The sequence below is a fragment of the Tympanuchus pallidicinctus genome, unplaced genomic scaffold, assembly GCF_026119805.1.
Source record: "Tympanuchus pallidicinctus isolate F22 unplaced genomic scaffold, pur_lepc_1.0 scaffold5, whole genome shotgun sequence".
Taxonomy (NCBI): domain Eukaryota; kingdom Metazoa; phylum Chordata; class Aves; order Galliformes; family Phasianidae; genus Tympanuchus; species Tympanuchus pallidicinctus.
Window position 1 is genome coordinate 53,744,752 of NW_026294769.1, and position 24,310 is coordinate 53,769,061.

Consider the following 24,310-nt stretch of genomic DNA (forward strand, 5'->3'; position numbering starts at 1 on the left):
GCGGCCATCTTGTCGCCGGGACCGCCTCCTCCGCGGGTGGGATCGGTTTGTGCCGTGTCCGTGGGTGCTCCGCGGGGCCGAGGCAGCGATGAGCGCCGAAGCGGCGGACCGGGAGGCCGCTACCTCCAGCCGGCCATGCACTCCGCCGCAGACCTCTTGGTTCGAGTTCCTGCTGGAGGAAGATCTGCTGGAGCAGCACCTGCGCAAGCCCTCTCCCGGTGCGTGCGGCGCGGCCTGGCGCCGCTGCCGACTCCTCGCGGGCCTCCGTCTTCCTCGGCCGCTGCGGCCCGGCCTCTCTCCGCTCCCTGAGGGCGGCTTCCCTAGGGCGGCTTGGGGCGCTGAGGAGCTCCGTGCCCGGCAGTACCGCGGCTAGAACGTGCTTCTTCTGCGGCAGTCATCCCATTTAGTCACCCCGTTGAATCTTCTGAATTCGGCGTTTCCCGGGTTCTACCGGCGGGCTGCGGACGCAGGGGCGTCTGTGACAGCGTTGCTTCTGCAGAAAGTAGATTGAAGCGCAGTCAGGCGAGATCTCTTGTTCTCGCACCTTATGCTGCCCTTTTCCAATTAAAAATATTGATTGTTGATTGTCTGAAGTTCTTCAGAACAGCCCTGTGGTACTGAAGAGTCTTTTATTGTAGGGAGGAGCATCTTTGATTTTCACATATCCCCAGAATCAGATAAATGGTGTTTTCTGTGCATATTCAGAAATGACAGAAGTTTCTCATACCTACTTGTAATTCTTCTCAATGTTTTGAAAAGTGGGTGTGTATTTTTACGGTATCTTGCATGATTTAGTAACACGGCATTTATTTTCCATAGGTGCATGTACTAAAATTTTGCTGACGCAACGTACAAGAAATAAATGACAAAGTATGAGTGCCTTGGCTGCGGGCATGTAAATGTGAAGGCTAAATAAAAGTGCCAGTCTGATTCAACATAAACAATTTGGAATTAGAATCTGACGGGTGATTGTGCTGTCTGTGTAGTTGATAAGGAGATTAGATGGTTTTCCTGTGTAACCTGCTGTAGGGAACCTGCTGTAGCAGGTGAGGTTGGACGTGGTGATCTCCAGAGGTCCCTTCCAACCCCTACGATTGGTTCTGTATGTGATGATCGTGGCTGCAACAAGAAATGAATTTCTGGGCTTAGCTGCCCTCTGATGAGCGCCTGTTTTCTCTGCAGATCCTCCTCCCGTGCAGCTGATCGTCCAGTTCCTTGAACAAGCTTCCAAACCATCAGTGAATGAACAGAACCAGGTCCAGCCACCTCCTGATAACAAAAGAAACCGCATTCTGAAACTTCTTGCTCTTAAAGTTGCTGCTCATCTGAAGTGGGATTTGGATGTATTGGAGAAAAGGTACAATCTGTATAGCTTCATACTAAAACTGCTGAATGACAGAGTTACTTAGGTTGGAAAAGACCTTCAGTACCAACAAGTGCAACCACCATACTCTACAGAAAAAAGCATCTGGTGTACAATAGGCTTTACATACACTTTAGCTGTATGTGAATTTGCACAAAAGAGCTTTTTTAAGGCTGCTTCCCTTCTTGCAGGAGGAACTTGTGCTGGCATTTATTCATGGCATGCTTCCTGTCAGTACCTTTTTAAGCTACAGGCATAATTCCGATTCTAGACTGAGCTCTACTGTATGACAGTATTGTGGTGATTGTAGGATTCAGTGAGAATTTCTGGTCCGTTTGCGGTGTTTTGGTTTGTTGGGTGTTTTGTTATTGGTGGGTTTCTTTCTTTGTTAGGTTTGTGAAATAATCCAAAGGCATTTCAGGTACTAATAGAGCGTCTTTCTACATAGTAGCAAGAGCTCGTCTTCTGTGAGCTCATGATCCTTCAGATTGCTTTTAGTTGAGAACTAAGTGGGATTGGATTAAAGTTTGGATTATTTAAAAAACGAACAAACAAACAAACCAGATTGGGATCCTTTTTTTCTAAAATTTCTGCTGTTATGAGCAGTTGAGTGATGTTCAGCTATTGAATGTTGAAGTCACAGTGTTTCAGCTGTTTTAGATTATATCATAGAAGCTAGAAGTGATAGCACTCAGTCTGCCTGCCTTCTGGTTTTACCAAGGAAGGCTCTGTCCCGCCTGGCATCTGGTTTCATGTACTGCAGCTTGCAGTGGAACTACAGGGTGCTATTCCAGTCCTAGTCTTACCTTTGCTGTTTGGTGATGGATGCAGTAGAAAGGGAGATAAGCCATGACAGCACAGAGAGATGTCCTCTTTATATGAGTATAGTTCCCTGTGAATGGAAATTGTTTACCTTCTGGATGTACAATCTGTGATTGCTTTGAGACTTCCTCACTAGCTGGGATCTGCTGCAATAGATGACTGAGTTGTTGGGATGTGTCTGAAACAGACTGACGCAGCATGCGTGGAAGTAGTTCAGCTTGTTGGAACAGCTTTCCTCTTGGATTTAACTTAGGCTGATAGCAGTGGTAACCATTTTACATCCCTGATCTTGAACGCCATCAGATGCAAAGCATTTTGTTCTGCTGAATTGACAGAGTTCATATATTCTAGTGTTCAGAAGAAAGGTTGAGGGAACTGGGAAATGAGAAGGCTCCAGGTAGACCTCATTGAGGCCTTCCAGTATTTTAAAGGAGCATATAAAAGGAGGGGAACGACTGTTTATGAGGTTGGATAGCAACAGGACAAGGGGAATGGTTTTAAACTGAGACAGGGGAGGTTTAGGTTCGATATTAGGAGGAAGTTTTTCAAACAGAGGGTGGTGACACACTGGAACAGGTTGCCCAAGGAGGTTGTGGATGCCCCATCCCTGGAGGCATTCAAGGCCAGGCTGGATGTGGCTCTGGGCAGCCTGGTCTGCTGGTTGGCGACCCTGCAGACAGCAGGGGGTTGAAACCAGATGGTCATTGTGGTCCTTGTCAACTCAGGCCGTTCTATGATTCCACACTTTGTAGCTGTTAAGTAATAAGAAGTACTGAGTACCAACATCACATAAACATTCCAGAAGTAGGTTTACTGTACCAAGCACCTTATTCTTTTATCTTTTGTAGCTTATCTGTTCCTGTATTGAACATGCTTCTGAATGAGCTTCTGTGCATCAGCAAGGTTCCCCCAGGGACTAAACATGTGGATGTTGACCTGTCCAGCCTACCCCCAACCACTGCCATGGCCATACTACTCTACAACAGATGGTAAAGTACTTTTAAGGCAGCGGCCTTACAACCCCCATAGAGCTGTATATTTGTATGCAGAATGAGGGAATCTCAAAGTAGTATCAGTACTGTGGTCTCTGGGTGGATTATAGTGAGGAGCTAAGTCAGAAAAGTGATTCTACAGCTGTTTCTTTTTCAGTAAAGTAGTCAAGGGAGTGGTTTGCATGTTCATAAAGATAAAAAGATATTGCTGCCTTTTAACTTTTTTTAGCATTTCTAAAATAGCACAGGATGTATTATAGGGGGTAAAAGTAAATATATAATAAGTTTATATTTTAAGAACCGTGTAATTTTCTTATTGTACCTCTGAGGCTCATGCCATTCTTCACTTAATTTTCTCCCCTGTGTAGGGCCATAAGGACCATTGTTAAAAGCAGTTTTCCTGTAAAGCAAGTGAAACCTGGCCCGCCTCAACTAAATGTGTAAGTTACCAGAACAATTCATTTGGACTTAATATGTATTTTGTAATCAGAAATAGAACTTGTAATTGGATTAAATCATGCTAATTCACAGTTGTTTAACATGGTTAATTGTGATGTGGAAAACTTGTGTTTACTTCAAGTATATTCTTTATTTCTGTCAAGTACATTTAATTTATTTGTATGGTGTATGGTTCTACTTCCTTAGTATCTTATCTGTGACTTTGTAGAAGTGTGAAGAATCATAGGAGAAAGGGAGATGGCAGTTTCTATGGGACAGAAAGCTTATTCTCTAGTTTAAACAGGAAGTATTTCTTACATCCTGCTCTGGCTTGCTTAGTACAGTTTTATTCTAACAATTTACCACACTGTATATCTGGTAACCTGAGAAATAATGAAATTATTTTATTGGTTTCATTAGGCAATACTAACTCAAAGTCAATACTGAGTTCACGTGCCAGGAGTTGTGCAGCTTCGGTTACAGCCTGTTCTTGGAATTGACTTTTACATTCCACATTTCTCAGATAAAGTTGGGAGCATCTCAGTGGTACTTTTCATGTGTTTTTGGGGTTGTGGATGCCCCATCCCTGGAGGCATTCAAGGCCAGGCTGGATGTGGCTCTGGGCAGCCTGGTCTGGTGGCTGGTGACCCTGCACATAGCATGGGGTTGAAACTAGATGATCATTGTGGTCCTTTTCAACTCAGGCCATTCTATGATTCTATGATATGATTCTATAATGGCACTGTTACTGGGATGAGTCTGTTAAGTGCGTTGATTGAAAACACTGCTAGAAATTCTATTAGAAATCCTGAAGTGTCCTGTCTGTATCCAGATCTGGTTGTGATTTTGCTAGCAAAGCTTCAAGAGACTTCAGGATGTGCAAAGTGATTGCTTTTGCTGATATCAACAATCTGATAAAAAAAATAATAAAAAAGGAAGGCAATGAAAACATGGAAATGTAATGAAATCATGTTCTCATCTAAAACCTTTCATTTTAACTTTATATAATTTTTATTTCAGATAAAGATAGCTAAGAATATTCAATGGTCTGGCATAGTGATGTTAAAAAGTTAAAAACAAAAGGTATTTAGGAATTAATTGTTGTGGCCTAGAGCAACAAAGTAATGTGATGGTTTGCTTTAGAACTGAAGTGTTGACCGCATCCCTCTTTCTCCAGGATGAACCAGATGCAGCAGGAAAAGGAACTAACTGAAAACATCTTGAAAGTGGTGAGCTTGTTTGTACTTTTTACGTGAATATAAATGTGATGTGATTATCTTCCTTCCATCCATATTTACAGTTTTGTTGGATTTAGTACACTGAGGTGATGTTAGCTACTTCTAGCAGCTCCTGCAGTTCCTTCGTGTTTGTTTGGGGTGGTGTTGCTCCTGTATTGGATGTTGTGTGGAGTTTGTTTTGTGAGTTTTAGCCATTCTTTCTTCAGTCCATGCGTGGAGCTGTATGAATCAAGCAAGCCTCTACAAAAATCAATGTGTAATTAATAATTAAGAGCATACAACACATGAGCTATAGAAGTGTATGACAGCAAAATAGGGCACAACTTCTTTTTAGAGAAAATTTAGTAGGGATGTTTTCTGTGTGACATTGCCACCAGAATGCTAGGGGTGCCTAATGTGTTCCACTTCAAGAGAGGCAAAAAAAGGGGAAAGAATAAAGCTTCTACTTCCATAAGCAACTTAGCTTCTTTCACTACTCTTATATTTAGAATCAATTGCAGTCACTGCGTTGATTATTTTCTCTACGCTTAAAAAGGAAATCTCAAATAAGTGAATGTAAATGAAGTTTTACCAGTTTGTCATAAAACGTGACAAAATTTTGCTGTTTGAGAGGCTGCTTTGATTTCAGCTGTGAAATAATAGCTGAGAATTTCCAGTCCAACTGTTGCATAACTTCATGCTCCAGAAGTAGACAGAAGCATAGGTGAAACCAAGAGAAAAGTATTGTTTCTATTGGAAGCTCTGATCCTGTTTCTCTAAGCACCTGAAACGGCAGTGACACATCTGTTTCTGTACGAGAAATACAGGTGCAGTGAGACAAGTGTGCTAAATAAATTCTTGGCCGCCTTTTTATTTGGCTGTTACAGTATTAAACCCAAAGCTAAACTCAAAACTAAGAGATTTATTTTTTTTCTCAATGCGTTTGAATTATTGTAGTTGAAGGAGCAGGCTGCTGATTCCATCCTGGTGCTAGAAGGAGCACTTAAATTGAATAAGGATCTCTATGTGCACACTATAAGAACTCTGGATTTGTTAGCCATGGAGCCTGGTATGGTGAATGGAGAAACAGAGAGTTCCACAGCTGGGCTAAAAATCAGCGCAGAGGAGATACAGTGCCAGGTACTGTACATTCTAGCCTGAAGCTTTCTGTTTATTTCTGTTTCTTTAGACAAATTGTTGTGCCACGTTTTGAGGTAAGCTGCAGTATTTTTCTGTTGATCTTTTCTTTGTTCTATCCGTAAAGCAATAAAATGCCGCTGACATCATTTTCATGCTGATTTGTGCTTCTGTCAGTGTTGTAAATATTATCACTCTTTTTTTTTTTCCCCCCCCAAACTCTCACTTTTTCTCACTCTGGAATAAAGCACTGTCTGACAAGGACTGCGTTGTTACTCATATGTGGAAATCATTCTGTAATTCTGTAATGCCCATACAGAGTTACCTGTACAGTGAGGTGACGGAGCACTGGAACAGGCTGCCCAGGGAGGTGGTGGAGTCTCCTTCTCTGGAGATGTTCAAGACCTGCCTGGATGCCTACCTGTGCGACCTGCTGTAGGGAACCTGCTTTGGCAGGGGGGTTGGACTCGATGATCTCTGCAGGTCCCTTCCAACCCCTACAATTCTGTGATTCTGTGAGATCACAAGTAGAGAGGAAATAATTGCAGCATGTGGGGAAAGATGCAGTGTGTGCACCAGCTAAAAATTTGAAGAGCGTGTAAGAAAAAAAAGGGTTGAAATACTTGATCTTACATGAATTTCTGAGGTGATGCCTTTTATACCAATGCTGTTTGCAGGTTTGCTATGACTTGGGTGCAATCTACTTTCAGCAAGGAGCAACAAATGCGGCTCTTCATGAAAATGCTAAAGAGAAGTTTTACAAAACAAAGGAGTTGATTGCAAAGGTAATGAGTGTTGTATTACTATGTGTTCAGCTCTTCTAACGGGAAAAAAAAAATTTGCTTCCTTCTTTAGCAGCATAGTAACTGCTCTAAGTGTTTATTAATAAACATCATGGGATTTTTGATGACAGTTTTGGGGTTTTTTGGGGGGTGATTTTTACACTGTGCTCTGTTCAAAATTATATTGATTAGGTGTGATGTGTCACTGTTTTCTTCTGGTTTGTGTTGAATGTTATGTAAACTGCACTGATGCAAGAAGTGCAATCTTCAGTGAAGATTCACTGAAGAAGTCTTCAGTGCTAGTATTAACTTGGCTGACCAGTACAGTATGTTCTGTGTCAGTAGTGGTATTCTAACAGTGACTGTGTGTTTTTGAGGAAGAAAACCATATCAACAGCAGGCACTTCCTATTCTTGTTTATCTAACTTTCCATTGGAAATCAGATTTCTGTTTTGTTTTGAAAGAAAACTTTTTCAATTACAGCTAAGATATGCTTCCTTTTACATTTTTTTAATCTGTATTTCCAAAACTGCAAAACTCAGATTTTATTTTAATAGACAAAACATGATCTGAGCTGTGAAGAGGCACATACAAGAGCATAAAAATGTGTCCATATGCACATGTTCTTTACTGTTTTTTGGGTTGTTTTTTTTTGCTGCCAGGGGAAACTGTGATTTTCCATTTGCATTTCAGAATTAAGCTCGTGTTCCATAATATTTTTGATCCCTAAGATTTAATGGACTGCTGCTTTTCAGATTGGTTCATCATCGCTTCATTGTACCATCGATGAAAAACGGTTAGCTGGATATTGTCAGGCTTGTGGAGTTCTTACCTCATCTGATGATGATGCATCTCAGCAGGCAACTCCGTATAATCAAATCCATAACTGCATGAAATCTGGCAACTATCAGGTACTGTGGTTAATGCCCACTTACAGTGGAGAGTTATTTTTTTACTGGTGGTTCCATCTGATCTGCTGGGAGTTTCAGGAAATGCTTAAGTGTTTTGTTCAACCATTGACATACTGTTATAGAACTCGCTTCTATAGAAATATAATCTGATATGTATCAGATTAAAATATTTTGGATTCTGGACAGTGTAAATAATTTCTACTAGCTTCTGAATGGCTTTTTCAGGTTAATTGTAATTCTTTGGATTTCAGAGTATGCTTCTGAGTTATGTACGTTTTTATCTCTGATTCTCTGATGAGAAAGAACATGTTTGTTCTCTTTCTAGTGGTGTGTAGTGACTTTATTGTTATACAGTAAAATGTGGGTGTAAGCTGCTTCACTTTCTATCTGTCAAAACATTCAAAGAAAATTATTTTATCCATATTTGAACTATCCATTGAATGATTCCAGTTGTCTGTGTTGCAGGACTTGGTGAAGATATTCCTTGAAGATAACCTAGCCCTCAGTTTACCCGTTCAGTTCAGACAGTCTGTGCTGAGGGAGCTGTTCCAAAAAGCTCAGCAAGGGTGAGACATAATTTAATGGTCTATGCAATTTTTATGGAAATATATGTACACACACATATGTTTTTAAATTTATATCTAAGTTAATACCTCTTTGAAGGTCTTCTAACACTTGAAATCAAAGCTGATAAGGCTTTGATCACTGCTTACTGAGCAGTGATATTGCAGGAGATGTGGACTTCATGGGAGCACTGGCCTTGCAGTTTGCCTGTGATTAGGTGCCCTGTGCACTGCTGCACCAGCCCAGTCCAGGAGGATCAGTGTGGGAATTTTAGCAGAGACAGATATAGATAATTAGGCATGTTACAGTGGCAGCTTGAGGATGGCTCCTGAGAAATGCTAAGCTTGTGGCCATATCCGAAATTCAACCTTCCGTGGAATTTAGGATCTTGAATCAGGGCTCTGTGGAAGACACATTGTTTATTGAAGACAAGTTGTCTCTGAGGTGGAGGTGCCTACAGGCATTTCAGTTACAGAGAGTAAGGCTGTATTTCACAAACATGTGGGAAGAAGAAGATACTGATTATGACAGTTTCCGTTTTCAGGATCACAAGGTCTAGAAAAGGATCTTAGAGGCTGTTCTTATCAACGTACTCACGTATGTGAGACACACAGCCTAAGAGGAGGCTTCTGTAGATTGTTCACTTGGGTCTTGGGTAATATATAGATTCTGAGTCATTTTTTTTCAGAGGTGTGGACAAAGGCGTCTGCTCCAGACTTGTCTTGGGATCTGACATGTAGAGATTTGCCTTGATACCAGCTGTGTTTGTCAGAGATGTCGTGATCTTGAGTTTTGTATTCATGCAGGAATGATGCTCTGGATGAAGTTTGCTTCAAAATCTGCGTATGCAACACCGTCTGTGATGTACTGCAGGGTCAAATAATTGATATTCAGTTCTGTCAGCTGTTCCTCAAACCCAACAAGGAGAAAATAGACTTCCTCCTGGAGGTAAGGAATTGTCATCTGAAACTAGAAGGGGAAATGGTATTCAATGGAGTAAGTCTTTCCCTCATTAACTGTATTGCTGTTTTAAGAAGCACTTGCTTCTGAAGCGAGAAGAATGCACTGTAAGGTAAATTCTCAAACTTTATTCAGCTTCATTACAGCTAACACAAATAAACTCTGTATTGTTCTTCTGTCTGTATTAATGGTTCATCTGCTGGACTGAAGCTGTGTTGATATATTGCTTCAGCTTGGATTTGAAATTGCTGCATTTCCTTCCTTCATTAAAATGCATAGCAATGTTATGGAATGTTTATTTTGAGGAACAAAGAAATAAAGTCTAAGAGAGAGATTCTGGGACAAAGTAATCCGTGAAGATGCCCACACTTGCTGGCTGTTAGAGCAAACTGGCCTGTCATGAAGCAGATCAGTCGCTGTACGTGTGAGACTTAAACTCTTGCCTTCAGTGAAGCTTTTTAGGAAACTCTTGCTATTTGGTCTGAACCTGCTCTTTTTGCTTTGCTAGTATTCATACCTTCTGTTGCTTAATTTGGGTCTTGTCTTTTGCTTGTCAGCTGCAGCTTCTCTTCAGTTTCTCTTCAAGTGTGTGTCAAAAATTGACTGATGTATTCTGTACTTCAGAGCCAGCAAAAGGTTTTCCAACTGTTTAAATTAGAAGTGAACCTATTTCTAAAAAAAAAAAGAAAAAAGATTTCTTGAAAGCTGGCAATTATCACCTGTTCAATTCTCTTGAAATTCCTGCTTTTAAAAAAACAAACAAAAAAACAAGTTAATCCTAATGGGTCTTACAGTTTTGCACTTGGAAATGTTAGTTCATTTCTAATCTCCCACAGAAGGACTTTATTACGTACTTAATGATATTTTTGACTGACTCACACTGTGACGTTCAGTGTTAGCAGGCCTAAATATCTGAGGAATTGGCAAAAAAGAATGTGGATCATGTCAAGGAAGGTCACAGTTGTGTGAAACAGCTTCTTGTATCCAGTTGAAAGAGATTCTTATCCATCTGTGATAGCTACAGTATTGATCAGGTAACTTTGTTACCTCCTTTGAGAGAGAGGGTTGCTACCTGATACTAACCTGGAGTTAGAAGACTGGAGAGCAGCACTGTCTCTAGCAAAATATTTTAAGTATTCTGAGCCCTGCCTTAATTATTTACTGCTTACTTTCCCCAGGTTTGTTCAAGATCAATCAACTTGGAAACTGCATCTGAATCTCTGAAGAGAAAAATGGCAGCATTTCTCAAGTACGTAGTGCTTCTAGGACATCATGCACTTGCATCTTATAAGCAATATAATGCGACATAAGAAGTACTTCTGAGAATTTACAACTTGACAAACAAATGAGTTATTCCTGATGATTATCAACTTTTTAATTTAGAAACTTGTGTTTGGGTTTGGAAGACCTTCAGCTTGTCTTCATGATTTCGTCTCACGAGCTGTTCATAAAGCTTCTGAAAGATGATGAACGGAAACTGCTTGTTGATCAAATGCGGAAGAGATCTCTTCAAATCAACCTGTCCACAAAACCTGTGACTTCATTTTATGATATCCCAGGTAATTTTCAGTGTTTCTATTGACTTATATGTGTGCAGCTGCCTGTTTTCATTACCTGAGGTTACTATGCATAGACCTGTTCTCAGAATGAGTTCAGAGAGAAAGGTTTTAACGTTCTCACCTTCAGTCACTGCATGCCCTGCCTTTTAAGAAGGTTGTTCTTTGTATCTTAGCTGAGTGAATACTAGCTGACAAGTGAAAGAGAAGTAAGGCAGTTGGTTTAAACTGGATCTGTCTGGCAGGTGTTCACAGTAAGGGTATTTTTCTGCCTTTGGATTTATCATAGAATCATAAAATCACAAAGTTGGAAAGGGCCTACAAGACCATCTAGTTTAACCGTGCTCCCATCACCATTGCTACCACAAGCCACTAAACCATATCTCGTAGCTCCTCATCCAGACACCTCTTGAACACTGCCAGGGACAGTGACCCCACCACCTCCCTGGGCAGCCATTCCAGTGCCTGACCACTCTCTGAGAGAAGTTTTTCCTGATGTCCAACCTAAACCTCCTCTGGTACAACTTGTGGCCATTTCCCCGGGTTCTGTTTGTTGCCTGGGAGAAGAGACCAAACCCCTCCTCACCACAGCCTGCCTTCAGGAAGTTGTAGGATGCAATGAGGTCTCCCCTGAGCCTCCTGTTCTCCAGACTGAGCAATCCCAGCTCCCTCAGCTGCTCCTCATAAGACTTATGCTAGCTCCAATGCTAGCGTGGCTGATGAGCTGGACCAGGAATACCATCTGGATGAATTTTTTAACCTATCAGGGTGTAACCCCAATATTTTTCAGCAAGCTCATGTCCCAGATGCAGCTGGCTGACTGCAGCAACACAGCTCAAAGCTGGCATAAGAAAAAGGCCTACAAGCTGCTGGCTGAAACTGGGAAGAGCAAACCTTTTCTGCTCTAATGCAGTCATATGTTGACTTTAACCAATTGTGAAAACACATTTTTTTCACTAAAGCAATAAAGAAAGACTTTGTGGTACAAATTTTGAACTTAATGCAGATCTTCAGAGTAACAATTTCCTGTAGCATGAATAAGGGGATGCAGGGGGCTGCTGTTGTTAAAGAAGGGAATGTTGCAAGCAGCCCCGTAAGTAAGGAGAATTGTGGGGTTAGCATGAACTGTACATAGAGTCACACGTACAAGAGGATGTAAGGGGACTAAAACTGCATTAGCTCTACATGCTACAATTTATTTCCTCTGCTTTTCATCCACGGATCATATGACTTCAAGCTATAATTATGCTACAATTTCATGTCAATTGCAGATCTGAAATAAATAAATTTAGCGAGAGTTTAAACCAAGAATATTTGAAAACTGTTGATTTTATAGGAAAAGTTGAGAATCCAGACACCTCTACCCGAGGAGCAGGAAGGCAAATGCTAAGAAGGAAAATGAACGACTGACTCTTTTCTTGGCTGAGTGTTGACATATGTCTTTTTGTGGCTAAGATATCAAATATCTCAAATATCAAACGTGAAGGAGGAATGTTTTCTCCATTGTGTTGCCCTTTATTTCTGGAACATCAGCTTCAGAGCTGTAATCAAGATGGAGAGTTGGGCAGAGAGGAATCTTACAGTTCAACAAGGGCAAGTACAGAGTCCTGTGCCTGGTGAGGAATAACTGTGTGCATCAGTATAGGTTAGGGGTTGACCTGCTGGAATAAAGCTCTTCAGAGAAGGACCTGGGTGTCTGGGTGGACAACAGGTTGACTGTGGCCAGCAGTGTGCCCTCATGACCAAGAAGGCTGATGGTATCCTGGGGTGCATTAGAAAGAGCATGGCCAGCAGGTTGATGCAGGTTCTAATCTGCCCTGCTGAGGCAACATCTGGAATGCTGTGTCCAGTTCTGGGCTCCTCAGTTCAAGAAAGACATCAAACTATTAGAGTCCAGTAGAGGGCCATAAAGATGATGAGGGGCCTGGAGTATCTCCCTTATTATAGGAGAGGCTGAGAGACCTGAGAAGAAAAAGATGGGGGGATCTTATCAATGCTTATAAATATCTGCAGGGTGGGTGTCAAGCGGATGGGACCAGGCTCTTTTTGGTGATCCCTAGCAACAGAACAAGGTGCAGTGGGCACAAATTGAGAGTAGGGAGTTCCATGCAAATACGTGGAAGAAATGTTATGCTATTGAGTGTGACAGAACACTGGAACTGCCCAGAGTGGTTATATAGTCTCCTCTAGAGTTACAGGAGCTATCTGGATGCTTTCCTGTATAACCTACTCTGTGTCAGAAGGGGGTTGGACTGGAGGATCTCCAAAGACCCTTCCAACCCCTGCAGTTCTGTGATTCTAGAAAGGCATTGGTGTATCCACTGTTCTTAGCTTATTGTTTAAAATATCACATACTGAAGTATTGTAAGGATCTACATTATGAAGGAATGCTCTGGAGACTTCAGTGTTTGTTTTTTTTTTTTCCCTAGCTTCAGCAAGTGTCAATATTGGCCAGCTTGAACATCAGCTCATACTGTCAGTAGACCCCTGGAGGATTCGTCAGATCTTGATTGAATTGCATGGTATGACTTCTGAACGCCAGTTCTGGACTATTTCAAATAAGGTAATTTATTCTGTGTGGTTATATGATAGAACTGCTTTCTGTGAATGGTAAACATTTTACCATAGATCCTCAGTGCACTGTTTTCATTTTCATCTCTCTGCATAATGATGGTAAAAATCACAACGCATATCTAAACTGACATTCTGTAATGCCTAACCTTCATTTTAAGTAATTGCTGTTTGTATTGCAAACCTGTTGCATGAGAGTAAGTTTCTTTAGCTTTTGTTGCTCTGACCAGTTAAAAAGAGAGAGGAGTAGATTTTTTTTTAGTTTAGTTTTTGGCTTTCTTGTCTTTGTCTCTCAAATGACTGCACACTCAGCATATGAACAGAGTACAAGACGTGGCCCTTTTTAGGGTACTTCTGTATGCCTGAGCCGTACCTTACTGCTGATGAAATGCAAACATTTCTGAAAGATTTGGCACGTAAAAATTCATCTCTCTCAACATTTTGAGCTTTATTTTTAGTATCCAAGCAAATGTATGAATTCTAAACTCTGTTTCTGTGCAAATGTCTTACATGTTTCTCTCACAGTGGGAAGTACCAAATGTTTATGGCAATGTTATTCTAGGAATCAAAGATAATCTGACTAGGGATTTGGTCTACATCCTTATGGCGAAGGGATTACACTGCTGTGCAATTAAGGTGAGCAAGCCATCCCAACATGCTGTGAATTGGTTTGAGCAATTGAAGTTTAACAACAAGGAGCTGTGTGTGTGATATAATAGTTAAATATTTCTCTCAGTTCTCCAGAGCAAGGATAATGGCTTTCCAGTGATTTGGGCCTGGAGATAACCTCATTCGTGCATTTTGACTGGGATGTGCTAAATGATGTAGCTAAACTCAACACATTGATAGGAAGTGCTGGCTTTTGGCCCGTTTACATAAAGGATTTATTAGAATGTTGTTTTATTTGCCTTGTAATTGACTGTTCTGTAGGGAAAAACCAAAATGTCTGCCTAATATGCTTATAGACAACTTCTGTTATGTTTTAGCTTGAGCTGCTTGTTTTATTTGAAAAGCCTGAAACTGTGGCAACTGTTAAGCTTAAAAGCGAGTCCAAGGAACTCAGTAATGCAAATGACAACTGTGAGTTTCCTAAGCAATGCTGGCAATGAACATGAATGCTTCTTCAGCCAGGATTTCAGCTCTGTCTTTCCTTATGAATCCATTCAGAGCCATTAATACGTAACCTCTTCGCTGCAGGATTTTGTCCACGCTAAGCAGCTTTTTGCTGCTTGCTTAGAGCTTGTCACAGAGTTTTCTCCAAAACTCCGTCAAGTCATGTTGAATGAAATGCTGCTCTTGGACATTTACACACATGAGGCTGGAGCTGGTGCTACTGGGGAGCGTCCTCCTTCTGATCTTATCAGCAGAGTCCGAGGATACTTGGAAATGAGAGTGCCTGGTAAGTATGCTGCTCTTTCTCCTGAGATGCAACAAAGCACAAAGCTTTATTAAAAAAAAAAAAAAAAGGGAAAGAGCAATAGCTTTGTATTTTAGATATTTCAGTATGTAACTTGAAAAACAATAGTTTTGGTTTGACATGTTTGTTTTGTTAGTCTTTAGAAGTTGGAAATAAGAACAGGAGCATCAGGATGGCTGCACGTTGCCAAGCATTGACAGTTTCTGTTGGGTACCACTCAGAGGGTTTGAACAGGACAAACATCTGCACTTTCATCTGCAGAGTTTTCCTGGTCGTTAAAGCAGTCTGTGTGGCTTCATGCTGAGGGAGCTGTGTGGTACTGCTGCAGCTGGAGGAAGCACTTGATCCTAATTTGTTTTTTTGCTTTTCTTGGTTTCTTATAATGCTATTTTTCTCAAAAAAAAATAAAAATGCCTGTTTTTTTTCCAGATATTCCTCTTCGACAGGTTATAGCTGAAGAGTGTGTGGCCTTCTTGTTAAACTGGCGTGAAAATGAGTACTTGACCATGCAAGTTCCATTACCTCTGGTTCAGACTAATCCTTATGTAAAGGTAATGAGCACTCAGTCTCAAAGCCGTGTCAGGCTCTTTCTTGCTTTTTCTTGTTGAGGTCTCTTGTACTTCTCAAAGTATTTACCTTTCTGTCATGAGGGTGGCAGTTTCTTTTGTTGCTATAATAAGTGAAATGTAGCAAAGTGGAAGGCCTAGCAAGGCTAAGCAGCAAACCTGTTTGACAGCTGGTAAAAGACTTGCAGGCCCTGCTGCAGGACAGATGAAACAAAGTGCCTCGTAACCCTTAGGCCAGCTGAGGTTGGTTCCCTAGGCGGTGGGTGTGTGTGGGGAGGATCCCCAAGCTGGGTGCTGAAACACCTTCCATAGAGGCCTGGACTCTCAGCAGGGATTCAGCCCAGGCTTATGGAGGAGATGTGACTGGTTTAGATATCATTCACTGACTCTTTCTGTTTTGAAAACCCTTTTTTTTTTTTCCAAGTGCACTGTGGTCTGCTTGTGAGCCTGAGCCCAGTGCTTAGTTTGTGAGGGCATTCAAGCACTGCCCTTTGTGAAATCTTGCTTTCAGAATAGTTGTATAGCAGCGTTCTCACATCGGTCAGGCAATGAAGCTGAATGCAGTTGTGTGAAGTGATGTTCATTTTTGGCCAGCTTTGGTTAGCTGAGGTGCTGCTTAATTTCCGTGTTGACCTTTTGATTTCTCTGTGTAGCAAAGAGTACCACTGCAACTTTTTCTTTTCTTTCAGGTTATTTATTGTATAGATATCAAAGGGATCGAGTCATTTTAAAACTGCAATTTGTTTTTTAGGTTTTGTGCAATGCAATATTTGAATAAGTAGAACGTAAAGCTTGTTTTCAGCAGCTCTTCATAATGAAGTACCCCATAAGGAAACTGTTAAAGGGAAAAATGCTTTATTGTTTCATTCCCATCTTCCACATTACAGATCAGTGTCCTCTGCTGCAAAGTTCAGCTACATTGATCTCATGTTTGTAGCTTAAAATTGTTTTTTTGGCCGTTTTAAATACGAATAACCTCTTCTCTAGTAAACATTCAGAGAAGCTGAGTGTGTTGTGTTTCTTCTCTTGCACTGCATAGCTGGGGCAGTTGCTGGCTGCTACGTGCAAAGAACTCCCAGGTCCCAAGGAAAGCAGAAGGACAGCCAAAGATCTCTGGGAAGTCGTCGTACAGATCTGCAGTGTATCCAACCAGCACAAACGGGGAAACGATGGCAGAGTGAGTTTGATAAAGCACAGAGAATCTACACTAGGCATTATGTACAGGTGTGTTTCCTTGAACTGCTTTTAAAGGTTGTTTGAGCTGTGTGTCTAACCCAGCAGTTGCGAGCAGTGGGCAGTGTTGGCTATTAGGGTGGTGTGTTGGCTTTTCTTTTTGGAGAGAGAAAAGGTGTGGGTGGGATTCAAAGCAGTTTAGATGCCAAATGCGTGATGTATTCTCATGATCAGCATAGGTCACAGAATGACCTAAATGACCTAAAAGGACCAGAATGATCATCCAGTTTCAACCCCATGCTATGTGCAGGGTCACCAGCCACCAGACCAGGCTGCCCAGAGCCACATCCAGCCTGGCCTTGAAGCCTCCAGGGATGGGGCATCCACGACTCTTTGGGCAAGAAATCTTCAAGTGAAGTCAATGGCATTTAGAGGGCAGTTTTTTGAGCAACTGGTGGTGTCAGCAGTTGAGTAGAGTTGCTTTACAGATTCTTTTATATCTATTCTGAACTCCTAGCTCACAGTGTAGGTGTCCACATCTGGTTTTAGGTTTTGAAAACTAAATGTTACTCTGTCTTGAAACAAAGCCTGTGGGGAGTGGGAGAAAAAGATATAGATGAATGGAGTCATTTCACTGTCAATTACGTAACCTCTGCTAGCCTTCGTGTTGACTGGTGTGACCGATTTAGGTCTCTGATTTGTCCAAACAGTTGATGCTTTTGGGTTCTTCTCAAATCCAAGGCCAACTATGAGCTTCTTGTTATGATAAACTCTGGAATGCGTGGTGTATAATCAATGGATATCAAGATGTTACAATCACAAAATAAACGAGAGTTAGGCAAAGTGGACTATGATAACAAGAGAGAATAAATGGAAGGCTTACCCTTATGCTGGGCTCAGCACAAAACACCAGAAGGAGGGATCTCCAGACAAGATCCTTCCCCACTGGTAGCCAGCTCTTAAATGGGTCTAGGAGGGGTGCAGCCTGGCTCCACCCCTTCCGGCAGCACAGGTGAATTGCCTTCAGCTGTGCTCCTCTGGCTGACTCATGGCTCACCTCAGGTGGTCAATCAGAGGTTCAGGCCGTGACTCAGCAGTTCCCATACACGTGGTTATGGTTAAGTTAATACAGAGAGATTATCATGCCTTTTGGAGCTTGATGAAAAGAATCATAGAATGGTTTGGGTTGGAAGAGACCTTTAAGATCATGTAATTCCAACCCCCTGCTACAGGCAGGGACACCTACCTGTAGACCAGGTTGCTCACAGCCTGGCCTTGGATGCTTCCAGGGAGGGGCATCCACGGCCTCACTGGACAACCTGTTCCAGTGTCTCACCACCATCACAGTAAAGAATTTCTTCCTAGTATCTAGTCTAAGTCTACCCTCTTCCAGTCTCAAACTATTTTCTCTCGTTACTGTCTGCACTTCCAAAAATTCCCTCCCCAGCTTTCCTGTAGGCCCCCTTCAGGTACTGGAAGGCTGCTATAAGGTCCTCATGGAGGCTTCTCTTCTCCAGGCTGAAAAGCCCCAGCTCTCTCAGCCTTTCCTCATACAGAAGGTGCTCCAGCCCTCTGATCATCTTTGTGGCCCTCCTCTGGACCCACTCCATATCCGTGTCCTTCTTGTGTTGAGGGCCCAGGGCTGGGTGCTGTACTCCAAGTGGGGTCTCATGAGAGCAGAGCAAAGGGGCAGAATTGCCTCCCTCAACCTGCTGGTCACAACTGTCTTGATGCAACCCAGGATACGACGGCAGGTGTTTCATTTAGCTTCTTTATTTTTTTGAGTTAGAAACGTGAAATTGTTAGTAAGTGTGTTGAAAATGATTGAATATTTTCATTTATATACCCTGTATTTATAAGCTTGGAGCTGCAGGGATGTTCTGGCAGGTGAAGGATTTGCTTTACTGACTTGTTTCTGGTGAATTGTTTGCCTGTGCTCTCAGTTGTGGATGGCGGCTCACAGATATTTGTGTTCCTGATTTAGGAGTGAACTGCTGTCCTTCATCAAAAAGCTTCGGGTAAGTTACAGTGGACTTGAATATGTTTGGAACCAGAACTTTCTTTTAGTATCACATTTCTCTGGAATTTAACACGGAAAGTCCAGAAAATGGAATGGCTGAAGAGCTCAGTTTATGATACCTGTTATACAGCAGTGTTGAAAATAGTCTGAAATAATTAAAGATTACATAAAGAAATTCTCTTGCAGTATTCCCGTGCTGCAGGATTCTTAACAAAATACTGTCTCAGTAGAAGATCACAGCAATGTCAGAACATACTACGTTCCTTTAAAGCATAGGGAGAAAAGTAGACTTCCCTGATTTCATGGGAATATCTTTTTTTCTTTTCTTTTCTTTATAGGAACCATTGGTTTTAACTACAATATTGTCCCTGTTTGTCAAGCTTCATAATGTTCGGGTTAGTATCTTTCATATGGATGGCGTTAGGATTTCTTGAAGCACTTACCTTTGTAACCTGCTCTATTGTCCCCCTTTCCTTAGGAGGATATTGTGAATGATATTACAGCAGAGTACATCTCCATCTGGCCCTCATCTATTCCCAAGTAAGATCATTAATTCCAAGGACGACTTTAAAAATGCATTTAGGCAGTTGGTTTAATTGCAGTCGGTGTGCAGAAGTTATCAGTGTTAGTGTGACTGTTGGCATATAAGGGCGTCCTGACCCCTGTTGTTTGCAGATAGATTGATCTGATTGTGTGGAAGTTTCTGTTCCTAACTTGGTGGTATTGATGGAGATGCAGGTACAAGAAACAGGGTTATTATTTAGCTTAAGTTGTGTACTTTACTAAGCTGTATGTAGCTGTGGGAGCTCTGTGATATTTTAGTACGAAGTAACTGATATGGTTTTGAAAGATGTTAAAATAATTGCCAAAATAGGAAGTGGCACATGGCATGTTTTGGTTTGTCCTGGCCAGACTGACCTGCATCTCTCCATCCAGAAGCTCCATGGAGCTGCAGCCTTGCACAATCATCTAGGAATTCTTTTTTCTCCTTTTTTTCCCTTTAGCCTTCAGTCAGTGGATTTTGAAGCCGTGGCTGTTACAGTGAAAGAGCTGGTCAACTATGCACTGACAATCAACTCCAACAACCACTTCTGGTTAATTATCCAGGCAGATATTTATTTTGGTAAGCGATGCCAGTATCTTTTTTTGTTGCATGCGTGGGAGCGGTGTTTATTTTGTAAAGTTTGCCTGCCTTCATAACCCTCCTTATAGTTCCTTCTATGCAAAGAAGCTTTTGTGATGTGACTTTAGGGTCTCTGGGGGCAGTAGTGTAGGTGACTGCCTAGGAGGCTGTCTGAGCTGACAGACAGCTTTCAGTGGATCGTGTGGACTTGCTCCTAGGGTAAGGGAAACTTTCAGAGTTGTTGATGATTTTGCTTCGTTCAAGTGGTATATTAGTGTAATGTTAGTGTTTTATTAAGTTAAAAAAAAGTTTTGTGGATAGTGTTTGTGTTCAAATGGGGAGATCAGCTTTACTGAAGCAGAAGATGAGCAAAGAGGACCTGTATCTTACACAGGAGGAATGTAGGGTTTGTAAACGAGGAAACGTGAACTGGTTTGGTACTGGTTGTGATGGGAAACCCTTTTCTGTCTTTCTGTCCTCAATCTGCCACTTCCCCTGTGCTTATCCCAGGGGCTCGTAGCTGGGAGCAGCCAACAGCACTGGGATGTGGAGCAGTTTAGATTCTAGGCACTGTGACATGCAGCTGGACTGCATCAGTTAGCACTGCCTGGAGAGCCTGGCACAGCCTGGATGGTAACTCACTGCCCTGTCTGGAGTCAGGCTCTGGAAATTTCATCAGCCCCTCACTCTCTCTGCTTACACTGTGAAGTATAAACATTCACAAGCCAGCCTGACAAATATGTGCTAGAGAATGGTAATGTTAAAACTGCCTCCAAAGCTAGTTGGGTATTTCTTGTGCTTCAGTTACCTATGGATTCCATTCTAGTGGAATTCAGCATTGAAGCTGGATTGTTCTTCTTTGCCAGTAAAGCAGGAGGAGGGGGTGCTTTGCCACTGCCGTCCATTTGCTGTGCCTGCATCTTACGCAGAGGGCAGGGTGCATGGTTCCAAAGTGCATTTGGGAGAATGGCTGTGTCATGCAGGAGTGTTCCACAGGGAGACAGATTTATCCAGAAGGTGCTCAAGGTGGGACAAGGGGTTGTAGTCCCATGGCTGGAGCTCCCCTCTTAAATATGGGAAAGTGATTCAGGGTTATAAACAGGCAGTGTTTACTACTTCATAGAATCATAGAACTGCTCAGGCTGGAAAAGACCTTAAAGATAATACAAGTCCAACCACAACCTGACCATACTACCCTACCTCTAACAGCCCTCTGCTAAATCGTGTCCCTGAGCACCACATCCAAACAGTTTTTGAACACATCCAGGGATGGTGACTCAACCACCTCCCTGGGGAGCCTATTGCAGTGCTTAACAACCCTTCTGTAAAGAAGTTTTTCCTGATATCCAACCTAAACTTACCCTGGCACAACTTGAGGCCGTTTCCCCTTGTCCAGTCACAAGAAGAGACCAGCTCTGCTCTCGCTGCAGTCGTTTGTCAGATATTGGAAGAGAGCAATAAGGTCTCCCCTCAGCCTCCTTTTCCCCAGACTAAACAGCCCCAGTTCCTTCAGTCTCTCCTCGTAGGCCATATTCTCCAAGCCCTTCACAAGCCTTGATGCCCTTCTTTGGACCTGCTCCAGCACCTCCATGTCCTTTCTGTACTGAGGTGCCCAAAACTGAACAGAGTGCTCACTTGTATGAAGAGGAACGGCATCTCAGGGAGAGGAGGTTTCTATGGGGTACCTCTGAAGCTGGTACCTGAGAGAGCAGGGCTACTTGGGCTGCCTGAACCTCCCTGCCAACAATGTGCTGAGTTCCAAGAAGCAAACTCCTTTGCTGCTCTGAAGCTGGTGGGCTTGGGATCAAATACCTAGAAAGTGAAAATGAATTCTCAGAGTTCAGACCTTTGCCTGTGTTGGCAGTTTGCCTGATTGTGTGCTTTTCTACAAATGTTACTACCTCTCGTGTTTTTACAGCTGGCGTGCAAGTCATCTTCTAAATAGAATTTAGCTAACAGGGTCTGAATAGTTCTATAAACAACTGATCTGAGTGTTAGAAATGAACTGCTCTATTCAATGGTAAGTCCTTGTTTTGCCCTTTTTTCGCTGCAGCAACAAACCAGTACTCGGCAGCCCTTCACTATTACCTGCAGGCAGGAGCTGTGTGCTCCGATTTCTTCAATAAGATGGTGCCACCCGATGTGTTCACAGACCAGGTGAGTTACGGTGTTGGAATGGAATTTAAGTGTGGGAGTGGGATGGGATGGATTCAGCATTCCCATGCTCTGTAGATATGAATTTGCTGCATTTCAGCAGGTGGCAGGAAGAAACTGCTTCTCCGTGTCCAGGGCAGGAGGTTATTTTCATATCCTGCTCTGTTGCTTCTGCTTGTATGCTTCTGTATGGGAAGTGAGCGTTCAGCCTCTTGTGATTTTTGACCCTTCATAGCCCAATCAGAGCTATGCTCAGTGCCAGGCTGCAGCTGTCCAGAGCTCCTGGCAGGGATGTTGTGCCTCGGTGCTGCAGCTTGCTTTGCAGCAGCCCCTACCACGAGTGCAGCGCCCTGCTCTGTGAGCTCTGCTGGGCTCAGCTGCATGCTGGAGTGTGCCCAAACACGAGGATGAGGGAAGGCGTTAGAAGAAGGTTGATGTATAGCTGATCCTATTTGAAAAATGAACAGAGATTTGTTGCTCGGTCTGTTCCATTGCTAACAGTTTGAAAACTTTTTTTAACCATTCTTAGGTGATAAAAAGAATGATAAAGTGTTGCTCCTTACTCAACTGTCACACACAGGTAAGAGCCCAAGTGTGGTACTCAGGAAATGGCATCTGTAAGCATTTTGAATTCAGAAGCTACAGGGAAACTTTCTAAAAGTAAAACTAGAGTCCAGCGTTCCTTGCAAGTGCAACCTGCAGTAAAATCGTTTGTTCCCATTGCCTGTAGAATATTTAAGGACCCAAGTTAACAAGTAAATAAATGCACGCTTGGAAATGACCGTAGAATGATTAAGGTTGGAAAAGACCACTGAGGTCATCTAGTGCAACCATCAGCCCATCCCCACCATGCCCAGTAACCACGTCCCCTCAGTGCCACGCCTGCCTGTCTCTTGAACACCTCCAGGGATGGTGCCTCCCCCACCAACCTGGGCAGCCTGTGCTACTCCTTCACCACACTTCCAGAGAAGGAATTTTTCCTAATATCCAACCTGATTATTGCAGAAATAGAAATAGTCAGAGGTGAATCGTTTTGGGTTTTGTCCCCCATGTATTTTTAATATTTAAATAATGGTAGCCTTGTTTCACCTGCTAACTACATGTAGCAATTGAGTGCTCAAAGCTTATAGTAGCTCCTATGTCAGACCTTAGTAAATACATTTAGAAACCCTGAAGCCTGGTCTGTCTCTTCCTGTTTGTCTGGAAAAGTCTTTTTTTAAACTTTTGTTCTCCCCCCTGCTCCATGAGGGAAGGAGCTCTTGCCTGGGTCTGGAAGCTGGATGGAGTCACTGCATCTTGTGGCAGACTCCCATTAGTGGGGCCTAAGGCTGGGAAAGACACCTGAGCCTGTCTTCATGTCGTAGGATTGTTTAGATTGGAAAAGACCTTAAAGATCACTGAGTCCAACCACAACCTGACCATACTACCCTAAGTAACAACCCTCTGCTAAATCATGTCCCTGAGCACCACATCCAAAAGGTTTTTAAACACATCCAGGGATGGTGACTCAACCCCCTTCCTGGGGAGCCTATTGCAGTGCTTAACACTGTTTCCTGGTATATCTTTGTAGGTGGCTATTTTGTGCCAGTTCCTCAGAGAAGTAGACTATAAAACTGCATTCAAGGCCCTGCAGGAACAAAACAGGTAATTATTACAGTAAAACTTACAGGTTAGACTAGTAACATGTTGCTATACAAACATTATATATGTAATTATATACATAATCACCTGTGTTTTCTTTCAGTCATGATGCCATGGATTCATACTATGAATACATCTGGGATGTCACAATCTTGGAGTACTTGACATGTATCCTTTCAATAGAATGCTGCTAATGCTTAGGCTGGAGAAAGTGAGTAGATCTTACACCTATGCTTGCCTTAACTTCTCATTAGATCTCCACCACAAGAGAGGTGAGACAGACAAGAGGCAGATAGCGGTGAGTAAACGCCGTGCTGTGGGGGAGGAGTTCTTGAACACAATTGCCACTTGCAGCTGTAATTGTATTTCAGCCTGAAGGCTGTGTTAGGTGCATGTGGTGGTGTAGGGCAGAGGGCACAAGGTGCTGCAGAAGCATCCACCCGTCCATCATTTTGTTGACTAGCACTGGAAACTGTAACAGAACAGCCGTGTGCAATAACTGTTGCTACTGCTGTCTTTTTTTTTGTTAAAGATAAAAGCTATTGGGCAGACAGAGCTGAACGCCAGTAATCCTGAGGAAGTCCTACAGCTTGCTGCGCAGAGGAGGAAAAAGAAGTTTCTTCAAGCGATGGCAAAGCTTTATTTCTAGGCTAATGCTGGAGGACTACCATAAAATACATGAAAAGGGACAGAAAAACCTCTTTCAAGATTTTTTTTTTATTTTTAAAAATTCATTTAAATTTTTATACAACATTTACAGTCTGGTATCTTTCTTATAGAAATAGATGAAATATTATAATAAAACACCATATCTTTACAAACTGTACAGAAGCCCTAAAACAATAACTTCAGGTATTTCTGGAAAGGACTGTTTGAAGAAGCCCTGAATTCAAGTTTGCAAAG

At 42.3% G+C, this 24,310-nt stretch overlaps 2 protein-coding genes across 4 annotated transcripts in view; one reads left to right on the forward strand and one right to left on the reverse strand.

Moving 5' to 3' along the window:
- The first annotated feature begins 6 nt into the window (after positions 1-6).
- Positions 7-24,160, forward strand: INTS8 (integrator complex subunit 8). Of its 2 annotated transcripts, XM_052703286.1 has the most exons (27): positions 7-218; positions 1,183-1,357; positions 3,034-3,174; positions 3,546-3,617; positions 4,793-4,844; positions 5,790-5,972; positions 6,647-6,754; positions 7,507-7,662; positions 8,128-8,228; positions 9,033-9,174; positions 10,365-10,435; positions 10,570-10,745; positions 13,172-13,305; positions 13,839-13,949; positions 14,511-14,712; positions 15,160-15,281; positions 16,336-16,520; positions 18,454-18,487; positions 18,828-18,884; positions 18,968-19,029; positions 19,494-19,612; positions 21,666-21,769; positions 22,296-22,346; positions 23,337-23,410; positions 23,511-23,575; positions 23,662-23,705; positions 23,940-24,160. In XM_052703286.1, the coding sequence occupies exons 1-27, from the start codon at positions 89-91 to the stop codon at positions 24,054-24,056; spliced, it is 2,988 nt and encodes a 995-aa protein (XP_052559246.1). In that variant the 5' UTR covers positions 7-88; the 3' UTR covers positions 24,057-24,160. The 2 variants fall into 2 exon arrangements, with proteins under 2 accessions (XP_052559246.1, XP_052559247.1); XM_052703287.1 differs by lacking the exons at positions 21,666-21,769; positions 22,296-22,346; positions 23,337-23,410; ... (1 more) ...; positions 23,662-23,705; positions 23,940-24,160 and adding an exon at positions 21,531-21,643.
- CFAP418 (cilia and flagella associated protein 418) overlaps positions 20,814-24,310 on the reverse strand; it is a 124,354-nt gene continuing 120,857 nt past the window's right edge. The window contains exon 7 of one of the 2 annotated variants that reach the window (XR_008211083.1): positions 20,814-20,963. The gene's annotated coding sequence lies outside the window, so the exon portion shown is untranslated. Of the gene's footprint in view, positions 20,964-23,202; positions 23,282-24,310 lie in introns of those variants that run through there. The other variant, XR_008211082.1, reaches the window with a different exon arrangement.